Source organism: Eurytemora carolleeae, unplaced genomic scaffold (assembly GCF_000591075.1).
Source record: "Eurytemora carolleeae unplaced genomic scaffold, Eaff_2.0 scaffold538, whole genome shotgun sequence".
Classification (NCBI taxonomy): Eukaryota; Metazoa; Arthropoda; class Copepoda; order Calanoida; family Temoridae; genus Eurytemora; species Eurytemora carolleeae.
The window spans coordinates 59,134-77,202 of record NW_019396474.1 but is presented as its reverse complement, the minus strand read 5'-3'; the positions used below and the strand labels follow the sequence as shown (position 1 = coordinate 77,202).

The 18,069-nt window shown below is 30.8% G+C and overlaps 2 protein-coding genes across 2 annotated transcripts; one reads left to right on the top strand and one right to left on the bottom strand.

Annotated features, from left to right (window-relative positions):
* Nucleotides 1-2,759: 2,759 nt before the first annotated feature.
* On the top strand, nucleotides 2,760-13,707 carry LOC111703940 (flotillin-1). Its single transcript, XM_023476036.1, has 17 exons — nucleotides 2,760-2,810; nucleotides 3,614-3,672; nucleotides 4,030-4,104; nucleotides 4,234-4,296; nucleotides 5,153-5,233; nucleotides 6,288-6,345; nucleotides 6,781-6,866; nucleotides 8,232-8,331; nucleotides 8,734-8,791; nucleotides 8,949-9,015; nucleotides 9,673-9,735; nucleotides 10,215-10,340; nucleotides 10,908-10,946; nucleotides 11,266-11,400; nucleotides 11,899-11,975; nucleotides 12,585-12,655; nucleotides 13,511-13,707. Exons 1-17 carry the CDS (start codon nucleotides 2,774-2,776, stop codon nucleotides 13,591-13,593), a joined length of 1,278 nt encoding a protein of 425 aa, XP_023331804.1. The 5' UTR covers nucleotides 2,760-2,773; the 3' UTR covers nucleotides 13,594-13,707.
* Nucleotides 13,708-14,362: 655 nt separating this feature from the next.
* LOC111703945 (uncharacterized) lies at nucleotides 14,363-17,110 on the bottom strand. The gene is made up of 3 exons (XM_023476042.1): nucleotides 16,842-17,110; nucleotides 16,119-16,198; nucleotides 14,363-15,142 (listed from the first exon to the last, which is right to left on the bottom strand). The coding sequence occupies exons 1-3, from the start codon at nucleotides 17,010-17,012 to the stop codon at nucleotides 15,088-15,090; spliced, it is 306 nt and encodes a 101-aa protein (XP_023331810.1). The 5' UTR covers nucleotides 17,013-17,110; the 3' UTR covers nucleotides 14,363-15,087.
* Between the last annotated feature and the right edge of the window lie 959 nt (nucleotides 17,111-18,069).

Genomic DNA, 18,069 nt, shown 5'->3' with positions numbered 1-18,069 from the left:
ATATTATCAATTATATTAAAACTGAAAAATTATGAAATTCAAATAATAATTAGGAGGAGACTTGAGTTTCTCAGGCTCCACAGGGATATCGTTGTTTTCAGATTGTATGCGTATTTCTTGAATGTGTTTAATACTACAAATCTTATACAAAATCTTACATAAATACGTTTTGGTATAATTTCTCGAGACAGGAACATCAGAACTCTTATATGTCTCAATCAACTCCTGAGATTCTCAGGTTTCAGCCTATACCCCCTTTCATTTTTCCTTTACAGTCTCTTTAGTTAATCAAAATTTTGGAAAAAACCATAAGATACCTTATATTTTCAAATATTTCAAATACAAGCCTAACAAAAAATTATTAATATAAAATATGCAAAATCTACATTTGAAACGTTCGGACTTAAACTAGATTTTTAACCAGGACCTTTAGTTTACTGTATGTGCTTAGTCTGAGCTAAGGCCCGAAATTACTAAAAATTATGGCATCTGTTTTTTTATTGATCAGATGAATGGTTTAAAGGTACCGTTGTGAATCGGACAATACCATCTTTGTATGGAGGGTCACTCTAAATTACGCCCGCAGTGCATTTATTAAAATGCAAAACTAGAAATTACGCCCATAGTTCCTTTATTAAATTGCAAAACTCTAAATTACGCCAGCAGTCCCTTTACTAAATTGCAAAACTAGAGATTACGCCCGCAGTTCCTTTATTAAATTACAAAATTCTAAATTACGACAGCAGTCCCTTTATTAAATTTCAAAACTCTGAATTACGACAGCAGTCCCTTTATTAAATTTCAAAACTCTAAATTACGACAGCAGTTCCTTTATTTAATTTCAAAACTCTAAATTACGACAGCAGTTCCTTTATTTAATTTCAAAACTCTAAATTACGACAGCAGTTCTTTAAATAAATTGCAAAGCACTCTATATAACGCCCATAGTCCCTTTTTTAAATTGCAAGACACTCTAAATTACGCCTGCAGTCCTTTTATTAAATTGCAAAACACTTTAAATTACGCCAGCAATCCCTTTATTAAATTGCAAAACTAGATATTACGCCCGCAGTCCCTTTATTAAATTGCTAAACTAGATATTACGCCAGCAGTCCTTTTATTAGATTGCAAAACTAGATATCACGCAAGCAGTAAATTATTAAATTGCATAACTAGATATTACGCCAGCAGTCCTTTTATTAAATTGCAAAACTCTAAATTACGCCAGCAGTCCCTTTATTAAATTGCTAAACTAGATATTACGCCAGCAGTCCCTTTATTAAATTGCAAAACTAGATATTACGCCCGCAGTCCCCTCATTAAATTTCAAAACTAGATATTACGCCAGCAGTTCCTTTATTAAATTTCAAAACTCTAAATTACGCCAGCAGTCCCTTTATTAAATTGCAAAACTCGAAATTACGCCAGCAGTCCCTTTATTAAATTGCTAAACTAGATATTAAGCCTGCAGTCCCTTTACTAAATTGCGAAACTCTAAATTACTCCCGCAGTCCCTTTACTATATAAATTGCAAAACGCTCTAAATTACGCCCGCAGTCCCTTTATTAAATTGCAAAACGCTCTAAACATCTAATTTTCAATAACAGTAAAACAGAGGGTTGATATAGATTCGGCGCTTTTACAACCGAGATTGTTTATTCGAAAGATAATTTCCCCCTCCCCTAACAAAAGTACTAGTTGCGCCACTGGCGTCCAGCCTATGATTATTTGTTAAGGATTTTTAAGATTGTAAACTGCTAGACTAAGGAATCTATCAAAATAAAATTCAAGAAAAATTATATGAAATCCAGTTAAAAGTGACAGTTAGCTAGCTAAAGAACAAGAAGAAGTTTGTTGCAAAGAAATTTTCACTTTTTGACAGCAAATGTTTATTAATAGAGGATTTAAAAGACAATCCAGCAAAGATTTCAGTATTATTTAAAATTTAATTTTTCCAGCATTTCGGCAGATCAAAGAACGGAATCCGCCGTAAAGATTCATTGCCAATAATTGGGATAAAATAATCATCAAAGTTTCTTAGATCATAAATATTTTGAAACTATCAGACTTCCAAAAGACACTGGACTATAATTTTTATCAATTGAATGCATAAACATAAGTTTCTGCTGCAAGGTTAGATCATGAAACGGAAGTATCTGAGGAAAGTAAAATAAATGCTTATTATGAGCGTTGAATTTAGATTGGGAGCATTCTTGAAGCATCAAAACCTCCACGTAATTTGGAATCAGTGAAAATGCACTTAAACGTTGGAAAACCTATTTAGCATAAAAATTCATCGCTTACGCTCGTCATGAAATGACATTAAAAAAAATCTCGAAAACACTTGAAATGTCAATTCCTTGTAAAGTCGTCAGTTCTGAGTCCTTCCTGGTAAATCCTTATTGTTAGCAAATAATTATATTTATTTAAATACTAAAAAATAATAAAAAATGCAAACTAAAAAATTGCCCCTTCACCCCCCATCCCTTCTAGACAATTAGAGGACTTTCTTCTACTTTCCCCCCTGGTTTATAAACAGTTATAGATTGGTTTAGTTGGAACCCGTACAGTTTACAATACATCAATCAATAGGAGCGGATGGTTATTAACTTTTCTTATCCATATATCTTTTCATCGAAATGGTTTTAACCGGTTTAGACCTTTGATTTTTCAAACGATAATTTTTTGGAATAGAAAATTTCAAAGTTTGAAATATGTATTTGACATTTGGTTCGTATGACATGAAATATTTGTGTTTCAGAGAATGTAAGTGATGGGAGGCTGCTGTTGTAAAATGGGATTTATCACAGGAAAATATTTTTAATCAGAGCTTTATATTCACAAAACTAAAGAACGAAACAGAGTCCGAATTTAATGAATTTAATGAATTTCAATTGAGCGCCTGCTTAAATCTTGAAACTTTGAATACATTTTTATGTGAAACCAAGCCTCGGCTAAAATTATTTAAATTCGGCCTCAGGAGAACTCACCTCGAACCCTTAACTTTGTTATTTTTGTAAAGGAATTGAGTCTTTCCCACAAACTTTGATTTTCTAATTCCTATATCCTTGCATTCCAATGTTGTAGACCTTAGATATTTCAAACTATGATTTCTGTTAGACTAAATAATCTAAGTTTGAAATTTCGAAAGTGTGCACCATCACGTTGCATAAAAATAGGAATTAGAAGCTTTGAGTTTGTGGCAAATAGTCAATTCCTTTATGATATTTTAAGTTTTAATGATTTGATCTAGCAGACTTTATAATTTGAATTATAAAATATTAATACAAGTTCCCAGTTTTTTTCTTTACAAAATTAAGATTTCATTTGAAGCAAAAATAACGTTTAATGTTTATGCACATAGGTATGGTATACCCTGTCACGTAAAACTAACTGCAACAAAGGGTATCGGAATTATTTTCGTAATATTTTGATCTCTCATTTAAAATCCGTCAAAAATTGTGAAAAGAACATTTATATATTCTTAAATGTTTGAATACATAGCCTAAAACAAGTTTAAAAGAACAAAAATTAAAATCTACATTGAATGGATCATGACTTGTAAATCACGTTTTTTTTTTCAAATCAAATCTGATAAAAACAAATTGAATAGGGGGGCCTAATGAGGCGATTGTTGTATCTGGATGCTTTCATAGCCGGCCGAAACTAGTGGTAACATCATTTACATTAAATTTGAATTTAAAATCGTTCAAGATTTTAAAAACAACTAACTGTATTGGAGGTCTGTTGATAGTTAAAAATAAGATTTCTTCTATACCAGTTGAAAATAAAAGTTGTTTGACAAAAATCCATGTTCTGTGCTTTTCAGTTTCAGATTTAAAAGTGTTATAGCTCTGAGTTCTAGAGGGGGGGGGGGGACCGCCCCCTTCCCCCCCCCTGTATATGCCATTGACAGTCCAGCTATATAGGCTTTCTGCAGGTTGACAGCTCAACCATTCTGAGCATTGTCCTCTTTTGGAACGTCACTTAAAATTACAACAGCCCCTTCAAAAATGATTTCTTTTAAAGGTTGGTGGTTGGGCTTTTGTTTGTCCATGCGTGCAGAAGATACAACGTCTCTCTTTGAATCTAATGACCCTTCAGGTAATTTTTAGTTTATTTTCTTAAGCATATACTCTAAAAAAAATTTCATTATTTTTAAGATTTGAGACATTTGAAACATCTGCTTTTTAAAACTTATGTTTTTTGTTTTATTTAAATTTTTGTCACTAGGTGTATACCCCTCGAGTTTACACTGTGCATGGTGTACCTCTCTCAGTCACCGGTATTGCTCAGGTAAACAGAGGTCAACATTTTTGGATCCCAAGCACATTCGTTTTGATCGTTAAAACAGCTGGTTACTCGTATTTTGGGTTTTTTAAACAGATTTCCATTTCGCTAAATTGCTCTGAATTGCGCTTAACTGTAGGGAAATTGCCTGCAACTACGCGGAATTGCGCGCAAGTGATTTCGCATTGCGCGGAAATGTGCGGAATTGCGCGGAAATTACATGGTCTGCAATTGCGCGCAAGTGAAATTCCCCCGCGTTGGAAACCCTACTCGTACTCACGTGATATCTAAATGACTAAGAACAGCATTTGTGATGTAGCTTTCAATTGGTCAGCAAATTCTTAGAGATTCTACTTTTATAATTTATATTTTCTAAAAAGAATTAATATTACATTGAGTTCCGACCTCTAATCACACAAATCGGAAGTAAAATCCTAATAAAGCTTTTAGACTTTAGATTGGTTAAAAAAAAGCATTTACCGGTATCCTAACTAATTCTTGTTACCATGTAGAGTATCTTTTTTAATATTGGCATGAAAAACGGTTTATTAAGTTGTGATTGATGTTTATTTTCAATTTAACTTTAAGAAAAATTTCTTTTTAATTGAACAATAAAAAAATCTGCTTGCTATTGGGATAAAAATGTCCCTTACTTATTTTTATCTATGTATGTTTATGTTTTGTCTGTCTGTCTGTCGACATCTATAATTCGATTTGAGATGAACGAATTTAAATTATAGAAAAATCCGCGAAAATTTGTCTTTTTGGAAGGCGGAGAATAAATGGTGACGTTAAGAGCAACAGAAACTATTTTAAAATGTTATTAGACTTTATCAAAATGAATAATTAACCTTCTCTCTAGGTCAAGATTGCAGCTAACAACGACGACATGCTCCGAGCTGCAGTGGAACAGTTTATTGGCAAAACAGACAAAGAAATAAAAGTGGGCCTTTTTTAAATCTTCATTTTACACCGATTTTTAAACAATGACATTCTGACCCAAAACTCTATGCGGATTTTCCGAAGTCCTAGAAATTATTGCTTTGCAATTGCAATACTTAAAATCTTTATATTCAGGGCTACAATAGAATATAAAGGTATCAAACACTTCAAAGTAAGCCCTCACTCCAAACTATGAATATAAAAATCCTAGTCACGTCACTCACAATAAAACTAGGCTGATATGTCGAATATCACTTTTTACGTGTCGTAAATTTAATGATTACTGTACTTGTTTTGTAAACATTAAACAAGAAATTCGTTTCAGAATCAAGTTTGACATTAAGTTCAATCTTAAAATTTTCTTCGAAAATTTTTTTATTCAATAACATAAAAACATTACATAAACTGAACACTATCTTCATGTTCGAATTTTCTAATCCTTATATTGCTACTATATTTTGTAGACCTTTGGATTTTCAAACTATGAATTCTTATTAAATAGTCAATGTATTTTAACAAGAAAAGGTGTAAATGTAAGCGTTATTTTAAGTCATTCTCAGCGCAAAGACAATGGCCGATTTACAAGATTTGACTTTTTATCGATGTTGAAAGATTTTAACTTTTAAAACGTAGTTATTGAAATTTTTTTTAAATAACAGCTTGCAAACTAAATATTTAGCAATTTAAAGCGTCTCATTTCAGTAGATTAATATATAGCTGTCCTACTCCTGCATGATTTCATCCTTCAGCAAACAAAGGTTTAAAGGGTACCGTTGTAAATTGGGAACACTCCTCTTTTAATGAAGGGTCACTTGAATGTGCGCTTTTAAATTCCCTTTAACACCAAGTTGATGAAGAGATATTTTAGAAAAAAAGCGTGAGACGAGAAATCATAGAGTTTCTTTGTGTCTCAGATTATAATGATAATTAACAATTTGAGTAAAAACAACTATTTTCCTAAACTTGAACCGAAGCTCAAGAGTAAAAGCTGAACTACATTTATGTGGTTCAACTACTGATTGCTATTTAGTCCCCGTTCATTAAATATTGTTTAGGAAATTGCCAGAATAACCCTAGAAGGACATCAGCGCGCTATTATGGGAGCATTGACAGGAAAAAGACAAAATAATGATGTCAAAAATTAGTTTTTGCTAATTTTATGGGTTGACTCTTTTAATCTTCAGAACCTTCAAGAATTGTTATTTTCTGTTTTATTTTATGATTTTACAAGAAAACTGTATAGTTTAGAAAAATAACGTTAAAGCAATATTAAAGTATACTTGATGTTGTTAAAAAGCAAATAGCTTTACTAGTAAGTTATAAATTCACTTATTTAATTACATATGGTTCTGTTCAAATTGCACAATTGCTGTACCTCATGTTCATTGGACTATTTAAAGTCATAACTTGAGTATAATTAAAAGTCGACTTCCTATTTCAAAGTTTTCTGGTTATCACTGTATAGTTTAAGATAAAAAATACCTTTTACTGTTTTTACACTTTTTTAACAAGTTAATCGTGATTACAATTGTCTATTTTTAACTCCAGTTGATGAGATATTTAAGGACAGGAAAAAGTTCTCTGAACAAGTGTTTGATGTTGCATCAACAGATCTAGTTAATATGGGAATACAGGTAGTGCATCAACAGATCTAGTTAATATGGGAATACAGGTAGTGCATCAACAGATCTAGTTAATATGGGAATACAGGTAGTGCATCAACAGATCTAGTTAATATGGGAATACAGGTAGTGCATCAACAGATCTAGTTAATATGGGAATACAGGTAGTGCATCAACAGATCTAGTTAATATGGGAATACAGGTATAGTGCATCAACAGATCTATTTAATATGGGAATACAGGTAGTGCATCAACAGATCTAGTTAATATGGGAATACAGGTAGTGCATCAACAGATCTAGTTAATATGGGAATACAGGTAGTGCGATAATTTGATCCCTTTTTCCGGATTTTTGGACTTTTTGAAGGTTCGACAAAAATCTGAGAATTTTTACTAATGTCAAAATTGTTCATTTTAAACATTCGCTTTTCTAACTCGATGCCATATTTTGTTCCCTAAAGAAATATATGCAAAAACTAACCAAAAAACAAACCTATAAAAGAACCAAAAACGAAACGAAAACGAATCAAAATCGAGCGGAAAACAAACTAAAAGCTGACAGCTTAAAAACGATTGTATTTTTTGTTCTTTTCTCTTTTTTTTCTTTTAGGATAAAAGTATTGCAAAGTTTAATCAAATCAATTTTTTAACGGGAGACATGTTTTGAAAAATTAGAAATTTTATTGAAAACTTTGGGTTCTTTACACGTATGGTAGACCACATTAAAAAAGTCTGTGATATTTGGTTCTTTTTGTTTTCAGACAGATGAATTTCTAAAGTTTTAAGTGTTATCATTAAACTAAAACTTTTTAAGTTATATTATTTTCTTTAAATTATAAAGTATTTTATTGTGCAAGATATATAGTTATAAATGGGGCTAATAGATTAATGTTGAAGGTTAGCTATTTACCTAGTTTACTGTACTAAATATACAGGACAGGAAATTAGTTACATTAATTTTATTTCCTTTACTTTACAGGATATAACATAGATTTTTTTCTCATATTATATCGTTTCCCTCTGCGATAATAAATAGATTTTATGTTCAGATTATAGTTTACTCTCAAGGGATATAAAAAAATATTTTTTCAGTTTATATTATAAAATAGATATTTTTCAGATTATATCGTTAACTCTCCGTATTATAAATTATATATTTTTTTCAGATTATAGTTTACTCTAAAGGAATTAGAAATACTTTTTTCTTCTTAGGTTGTATATAGTCTACTTTTAAGAATTTGAAACATATTTTTTTCAGGTTATAATCACAAAGGCTACAAAATAGATTTTTTTCATGTTATAATCTCAAAGGCTACAAAATAGATTTTTTTCAGGTTATATCGTTTACTCTCTGGGATATAAAATATATGTTTTCAGGTTATATCGTTCACTCTCCGGGATATAAAGGATGAGGAGAGTTATATGGAGAGTATGGGACAGGCAAGAACAAGTGAAGTTCTGAGAGATGCAAGGATTGGTAATTTTCACATTTATAATGAAAAAAAGCTTAAATCATTCTTGCACCAGTCATGCAGTTTTCTCTGATATTATTTTTTGTATCTTTTTTTTTCAAAAATGTACAAACTCTCTGATTTTTTTTGTGTAGATCTACACCACGTTCTGGCGTCTTATTGTAGGATTATTCATTCTTTTAAAAACGTTTTGCAAATTGTATTTTGATTTTGAAGAAATACTGGACGATTTTCTATCTTTTTTGATGTATTTTCATTTATTTCTTTACAAAAGGAAAACAAATCTTATTATCGCAGAACGTACCTTTGCCAGTAATGTATACATTTTATACCTATCAAACAAAGAATATTTATATCTTAGTTTATCCGAAACATTTTCACAAAAAAATTTAAAATATGTTTTTCAGGTGAGGCTGAGTGCACCAGAGATAGTCTAATTGATACAGCACTCTCTGAGGAATCAAGGTATTCATGCAAAATATTCTTTTCTATAAAATAAATATTTTTTTTGTAGGAATATATGTATATATAATTTATGTATATATATTTTGGTAATGCCAAAAAGTTGACATTAGTTGTTCTGTTTAAACTATCCAACAAATAATTCAAATTTTTTGTTTAGAATGGCAGCAAGACTTTTCAATGATACTCAAATTGAGAGATATAAAAGAGATTTCTTGTTGAAAAAGGTAGAGTTAAAATGTTTACTCTTTGTTTTTTTTAAGGGAGTGTTCGCGAAAAATGAAAAAGGGTATAGGCTTACGGCGAAACATAATCGCTTTTGATCGCTACTAATCTTACTTCTATCTGTTGCATCTATAAGGAGAAATTGTTAAAAACGACTTATACTGAAGAACGCAGCGTCCATACAAATTCAGAAAGTTGCAATATACGACTCGGATCGTAAAAAATCAATTTAATTTTGATTAAATCATTTAGATATTACAACTTATAGTCATTGATTATTTTTGTACGCATTCATATATAGTTAATATTTAACTAAAACTTTGCATTAAATGCACTCAAAACGCCGAAATAGTTGGCCGCCAGATATCTCAGCTTTTGATGTTTTGAGTGAATACACGTGGCAGAGACACCTAGCGAGAAAAAAGTCGTGTTAAATGCATAATATATAAAAGAAATAACAAATATTATGAAATATGAACTATATACGAATGCGTCGAAAACTAATCGATGACTTTAGGTTGTGATATAAGGATGATTTTTTTGAGGCTAAATTGATTATTTTACGATACGAGTCGTATATTGCAACTTTCTGAATTTTTTTTGACGCTAACTTGTTCTATTTTTGAATAAGTAAATCATTTTGTTTTGTTTTATTTCAGGCCGAGTATGATAAAGAAGTTGAAACAGCTAGAGCTGAAGCAGAACTGGCCTATAGACTTCAGGTATATTACAGTGAGAATCAGAAAACTATGGCATATAAAGAAGAATTTTAGACTCAAGTTATTACTTTAAGTCATTGAACATGAGTCACAGCAATTATGCAATGTAAACATACCTGTTTCACTTATTATGTGATTAATGGATAAGAACATCAAATACATGAATTTTAGTCTGATCTTTAGATTTAGATTTAGGTTGATCTTAAGATCTATCTTTAGATTAATAGATTGTTAGTAAAATTGGTCTTTAAATTGATATTAAGATTGATTTTTAAATAGATCTATAAGTTTATCTTTCAATTGAACTTTAAATTAATCTTTAGATTGAGACTTAGGTTAATCTTAAGATCGATCTTTAGGTTGATCTTTAGGTTGATCTTTAGGTTGATCTTTAGTTTGATCTTGAAAAATGAATTTAATAATATGTGTCACATGTTAATATTTGTCAAAATTTAAAATAATTATTTTTTGAATTTTTGAAGGCAGCAAAGATCCAGCAACGTATAGCAGAAGAGACTAAGAATATAGATATAGTTGAGAGACTAAAACAAATTGAGATTCAAGAACAAGAAATCCTCAGGTACAATCATCACTCACACATTTGTATTGTGAAAAGGAGTGACCGGCAACGTAGTTGAACTGAGAATGTACAATTGTTGAGAATTTTTTTAGGATTCATTTGAGACATATGTAACGTCTTAATGATTTATAATTACTGAGTTTGAGCGCAAATTCGACGTTCAAAATCTTCATTGGGGGTAACATTTAGAGAATCGATTTTTTTTTATTAAAATTATTAAATTTCGACGACAAAAAATTCTACAATTAACTAATAACATGTTAAGGAAATTTTCCTGATAAATCAATGTTAAAATCAATTATTTCTTTTTCATCATTATTTTGAATTTATTATTCTGTATGAGTTTGTTCGCAGATATCTTCAAATGTCGTCTTATTAATAAAAATTCCAGGAAATCTACAGAATATGTTTGTGAACAATGATACATTATAGAAACCAATAACTGAATAAGGTTACTTATTTTACTTATTTTAGGGGATAATAGTTCATTTTTGTTTTATCAACCTGTTCCTAAACAACTAATAAGTTTACTATGTAATTTTTAATACATTTTTCGTCGTCGTTATTTATTACTATTATTATTATTATTATTTAGGTTATGGCAATTGCAAACAGAACAAAGCTTATTGAGGAGGTAAAAATAGTCAATTTTTTTTCTTTCAATTTATGGTACTAAATTTTTCGAATTTATCTTCTTTAGAACAAAAGCAAGGCTCAGGAAATAACATAATGAAAATACCCCCCTAGTAAACAGAGCCTCTAGTTAGTGTTGAGTTTACTCCTATTTGCCGACGTCAAGAGGATTTTTAGTCAAGTTTCAGATTGGATTTAATCTTTGCAATAGTCTGTTTGGTATCGGAGCTAAATATCATTTTCCAGTCACATAACTGAAGATTTTCAACAATACAATAGTGTTTTCGTGACACCCTGTAAGCTAAAAATGAATTATTTAGGCGAATGCTGAGGCGGAGGCTATAGCATTGAAAGGAGATGCCGAGGCATTTGCTATATCCGTCAAGGGGAAGGCAGAAGCAGAGCAAATGGCTAAAAAGGCGGATGCATACGGAGAGTACAAAAAAGCGGCAAAGGTATAGGGCCGTAATTATTTCTTCAAGTGACCCATCATTTTAAAAGAGAAATATCTGATTCACAATCGGGTTTCTTTAAACATCTATCTGATAAACAAGAAAGAATCTTTTTCTCTTTTATATTTCTTGATTGTTTCTGTGTACAGAAATCGAAATTAAACTTAGCACTGTTTTTACCTAGAAATCATGTAAAAAAACTTTAAGTGACCAATTAAAGTATATGTTCAGTCTTTAAATGATTATTGATTATGATAATGTTTCATTTTCTTACTAAATTAAAGGATTCTTTTTTTTCCAATAATCATTGTTTTTATACAATAGTAAATATAAACAGTTTTTTCTCACATCTATAAAATGAAAGCATTTTCACAATTTCCTTCATTTTTTTCTTAAGAACGATCTTGAATACTCTTTAATGTTTAATGAATATTCAATGACATCTTATATTTATTATGATTTATTTTCTGTAAAATTATTGATACAAATTTTAATGTGCAGATTGCCATGTGGATGGAAGCTTTACCTGGCCTAGCAGCTGAAGTTGCTGCTCCTATCTCACAAACTAACTCCATTAAGTAAGTAAACAATAGCAGCTGAAGTTCCTCCAATTACAAAAACTAAGTATTTAACAGCAGCGGCTGAAATTGCTGCTCCTGTCTCAAAAACTAACTTCATGAAGTAAGTATTAATCAACAACAGGTGAAGTTGCTGCTCCTGTCTCACAAACTCATTTCTACTTAAGTAAGTAATAAGTATTAATTAACAACAGCTGAAGTTGCTGCTCCACTCACAAGCTAACTTAATTTGGAAAGTATTAAACAGTAGAAGCAAAAGTTGAGCGCCCTTTTCACAAACTAACTTATTTAAGTAAGAACTAATCAACAACAACTGAATTTGCTGCTCCTGTCTCGCAAACTAACTTCATTTGAAAACTAAATTTATTAAGAAAAGACTAAACAGTAGCAGCAAAAGATTCTGTTCCAATCTTAGAAACTTACTTCATCAAGAAAGTACTGTTCCTGTTTAAGAAACTAACTTCATTAAGAAAGTAGTAAAAAGTAGCTGCTCCTATCTTAAAAAATAACTTAATTCAGCGAGTATTAAACATTAACAGCTATCTATCTATATATATATATATATATATATATATATATATCTATTTATCGATATATTTATCTATCTAGGATGATAATGGACTGTGAGGGTAAGCCTGGGGAGACTGCCGGACCTGCTGCTTTAACAAAAGAGATATTAGGTAAACCAAAAAAACCAATTTTTTTTTAAATTTGATATCCTCCTATAAAGGCTCAGAGGCTATAGCCATAGTGTACCCAGTATGTGGTTGACCCTGACTATCTAGTGTACCCAGTATGTGGTTGACCCAGACCGTCTAGTGTACCCAGTATGTTGTTCACCCAGCCTGTCTAGTGTACCCAGTATGTGGTTGACCCGGCCCGTCTAGTGTACCCAGTATGTGGTTGACCCAGCCCGTCTAGTGTACCCAGTGTGTGTTTGACCCAGCCCGTCTCGTGTACCCAGAATGTCGTGGACCCAGCACGTTTTATGCAACAAAATCAGGCGGACGGCCACTATTGTACATTGGTTCTACCCTTTTGTCTAGGGTTTGATTTTGTATTCAGTTTTCAGTATTTTTTATAAAATAAAGCTCATTTATTTATATTTATATATATGTAAGCTATAGCTGGTCAAATAGCTGGACCAAATTTTATGGGAACCCATGGGTACGCCAGGGGTGACATAGGCTAAAAAATGATTATGTATAGTGAAACCCTTAATAACGAATACATCGGAAGAATTTATCAAATGTCGTCTTGACAATTTTTCAATGAGTTTTATACTATATTACGTAAATTTCAGTATTTGCGAAAATAAATAAATAGCCATGAAAATGCGGGAACAGTTATAAAGAGTTCCATATAATTATTTAATAAAAACTAAATATCTGCAACATTCCATTATCAGAAAGTGAAGAATACGACATTTGATAAAGTATTCGTTATTAAGGGTTTCACTGTAATTAAATCAAGAACTGTCCCTTTAAACTGTTCATCTTCTTTATGTATTTATAAACTATTTATTTCGTGTTTAGAAATTATGTGTTCGATCCCAGAGAAAGTAACAGAAGTGTCGGGCCTGCCAAGCTACCTTCTTCAAGATCTTAAAGTTCAATAAACTTAAGTCTTAAATTAAAGGCACTGTCGTTGTTCTTAAAATTTGATACATGTCCGACTTGTGCTGGTGCACTTTTTTGCTGAAGGGCAAACTCCAGATCGGACATAACTATTATATTATTATTGTTTGGCTTTCTTAAGAAAAGAGCATGACATCAATAAAAAAAAACATTGTAAAGTAAAACCCTTCAATGTGTGGAGTATAATGATGACTGTGAAACTCAAGTTTTGACTTAAAGTACTATAAACATGAAACTTAGTCATATATGCAGGGAACACAGTCCAATTTTATTAATTTTTTGATTTTCCAGAAATTGATGAGTTTATTTTTTTAACAGTATTACATAAATATCGTCATTTTCCATAGTATTATGGGCTCACTGTGCCATAAATATGTTATAATATTCTTTATATTTTGATTTATAAACTTTTTTTAACTGATCTATGTGTGCTTGTTTATAATTAGCTTTTATTTATTAAATATTATTATTGTTTTTAACTCAAATATTTCCTCAAATTAATTCATGTGGCCAACTAATGAAATGTTAATTATTTTACTGTTTTTTATATGTTGAAAATAAATAACTAAAGTAGTTTTTCAAAATTTGATTCAAACTGTAAATTGTCCAAACTGGCAAAAAAAGGTTTTACTCTCACAGGTAGAAAAACTCGGCTTTGGAAATTAAATTCGATATATTTTATATCCTCTTCAGTCCTACAGAAAATGACCAAAATTATTACAAATTAAAAATAAAGATAATGTAACAAATAACTTTCTAGAAATTTATAAAAAAGTAAGCAGACTCTTTTATATAAAAACAATGAAACACAATGAAAACAATGCTAACGATAGAGCTCATGGCAGCGCTCAGTTGACGAGTTTTTTGTTTAACGAAAAATCTTGAATTTTGAAATCGTGAACGAGCAGGAATAGTCGTTGTTAAAAAAAATGCGATTAATAAAAGATAATGAACGGTTATTTTTCAAGATAACAGCGAATTTTGTTAATATTTCAACTAAAAAATGCATGGAACTCACAAAGATGTGTAGAAACATATTTCTCAATAGAAATTTGTCAATGTTAGAATCGATTATTTCTTTTTTATCAGTTATTGATTTTCTTATTCTTTACGAATTTGTTTGCAGATTTCTTTAAATTCTTCGAATGTCCTGTTTCTAAACAACTCTTCAGTTTGCTGTAAAATTTTTGTTACATTTCTCGTGGTCGTTATAAAACAATTCAAAAAATCGATTTTCAAAATCATCACTCAAAAATGCAATTTCGATACTTCCTATAGCTTTTCCTGCAGTAGAAATGCGCAAGACAATTTTGTAGAAAAACCACAGCTTTTCAGGGTTTTCGTTGTGAATCAGGCATCACTAAGTCAGATTGAAATTTCGCTCACATTCCTTTTACAGAAATTAAATGCATCTAAAAATGTATACTTGTACTAAAAATGGATATGTTTATTTTTAATCAAGAAAATGGTATTTCTTAAAGAGTTTCATCGCTGCTGAAATACTGTAGAGTCTCTGAATCGCTCTCATAACTAAAATAATTGTAAAGATAAGTTTTTTGTGGGTTCGGGTTGAGAAATTTGTTAAACGTACATTCTTACAAAACGTTAAAAGAAATGCAATGTGTCCCACGAAACATGACAGTTTGTGAATAGTTTAAAATGTCTTCTTCCATAATTTGTTAAGTTGTTTGAAACCACAGAGAATTGTATATATATATTATATGGTGTCATATATATTGAATTTTATTGCAAAGTAAAATTGTTGACACAAATAAAAGAACAACAGGGATATTCGGTAACTTTATTGAATAATAGCATGAAATGAGAAATAAAAGCAAAGTTTAAAAATATTGGCCCTTAATTGGGAGTATCTAAACGTTTGAAAATGAAATAACATTGATTAATAGTGTTGAAAGGAATGGAACAGTTGGAGCTTCATGATGGTCAGCTCACAGGTGTCAGCATCTTGGTGACATTCTAAACTATTCTCATGTTTCGTGGTGGGACACCCTGTACAGTGTACATGACATTCTAAACTATTCTCATGTTTCGAGGTGGGACACCCTGTACAGTGTACATGACATCTTATGAATTTCCCATCGCTTAAAAGTGCAGCTTTTGTTGAGGTTTGCAACAAATTTTGTAATTTTCATCAAAACTCAAGGCTATGTCATATGTTATTGCCTTATTGAGACTTGATAAACGACTTTACATTGTACAGTGTAAAAAAAACAGTAATCAGTATTTACTTAAACTCATGTAGTTTATATTCGAAACTGTAAACCTTATTTCCTTTCCATCTCATTTAAAATAAAGAACTGTCAAATTTCAGATCGCCTTACCTTCAATGGAAAATAATAAAAAATGAAAAGCGGCAAAAACTTTTTTACATCTTCTTGTTCAGAAATTAAGTCCTCATCTTTTGCCTGAACCAATTCTTCAGAAACTACGCAATTTTGTAAATTCCAAGACGACCTTTGAAATAAATTCAAAAGACGACATTCACCTGAAATGTTGCAAAACATGTTGTTCAAATTCTTCCTCTGCAACATCCATAGGAAACCCTGCCTCACACATTGGACACACCTACTCAATGCAATAGATCAAATATGATTTGAACCATGAGCAGGAGCAAGATTTAGGACCCCCCTACATCCATACTTTAAAGTCGACTTTTTAAGCTTGAATATTTAGTTTTTTGCGATTTCAAAGTTAACAAGTAAACACAGAGAACGGTTTATTTGATAGTTTTGTTTTGTTTCTATTTTTATAATTATCAAATTGATAAAAGATGATATTCAAGTCATCTCTCTATTCATTAAAAATAGATGATTCATTTGATGTACTGAATCGATTTGCCTTTTAATACTGTACAACTGCTGCTTCAAGCTGCTTACAGGTCAGTGCAGTAATTTAAATGAACCTGAATTTACTGTGAATTGTTATGATTAATTAAACACCCTGTGTTTATCTACAGTGAATATAAGAAAACAACGAAATAGAAAGACGGCTTTAAAGTTTAAAGCAAAACTGAACTCGATGTTGTTACAAAGCAAATAGTTTCATTAGACACTTATAAAATCACTCTTTAAGTAAAATGTTTCTTTTTACACTGCAAAATTGCTCTGTCACATTTGCTTCTTGGACTATTTAAAGTCATAACTTTAGTCTTAAAGTCGACTTCCTATTTCAAAGATGTCTGGTGATCGCTATTGATAACATTGACGACCTTGTTATTAATACTGATGCTTGTAAGCGCTCTATCCTGTTCTGACTGGAAGCTGCTGGATTTAGAGCTGTTGTTGTTCTGGCTGCTTCTACTTCGCAGCTCCGCCATAATCTTGAGAGCAGCGACCATACTTCCTCGTTGTACAACAACCTGACGTTTTATCTGCTCCATTCTTCGTACACCTTAGACCACAATTTATTAAAAAGAACAGCAGTAGTTGAACTACGTAGATTAAGTTGAACCACTTCAAGTTTAAGAGAAGTTGTTTAAACTTGATCAGTATAGTTCCTTTACCATTAAATATAAATGTACAGTTAATTATTTATATTTGCATTATAAATAAAAAAAATAAATATTTACATTCACATACAGGGTGTCCCACGAAACATGACAGTTGGTAAATTATTTTGAATGTTGTCTTCTAGACACTGTATCGTATCAGATAATAAAGGCTTTATGCAGTTTATTTCGTTAAGACCTCTTTTTCTCAAATATATTTCATACTTTGAAATGAAGTGTACTATAATAATATAATAATTTTATTATTGTCTTTGGTATTAAACAATAAAACAAATTATAGAAGAAGACATTCTAAAATATTTACACCCTGTATGTAAATTCAAACCAATGCATTTACAACTGTACTTAAAACAGTAGATTTACACCTCTGTATGTACATAAATCCTTGTACAATTACTCAATTGTACATATAAACCTGTAAATATTTTCACCTTGACCTTTACGCCTGTACTTTTACAACATTGCAAGTACATTTATGCATCTAAACCTGTAATTTCAAACATTTATAATTACACGCTTATACATTCAAAGATGTACATTAAGGTGTCCAAAAATTATTACTATAATTTAAAAATGGCACGTGGGACTTGTGACCTTTTCCATTACAGTATATACTGTGAGTAATTTCTGAACATTCTAGGTCGATACCTCTTGAAATTTCATGAAATCATGATTTTACATATCAATTTCTTCGTTTTTTATCAAGGAACTCGGATCCGTTGAAATGTTTGAAAAAATGTTAAAAATAAATGAGTTAGGTCCAAAAACCGTCTAAATTGCTCGTTTTTTTAAAAAATATACTTTTTAGCAGTTTTTTATAAATATCTCAGTCGATTTTTGAAATTTCAACGGAATTTATCTTTTTGTACAATCACGAAGAAAATGACATGTGCCAAAATTCAAGAAAAAAAATATTTTGGAGCTTTGT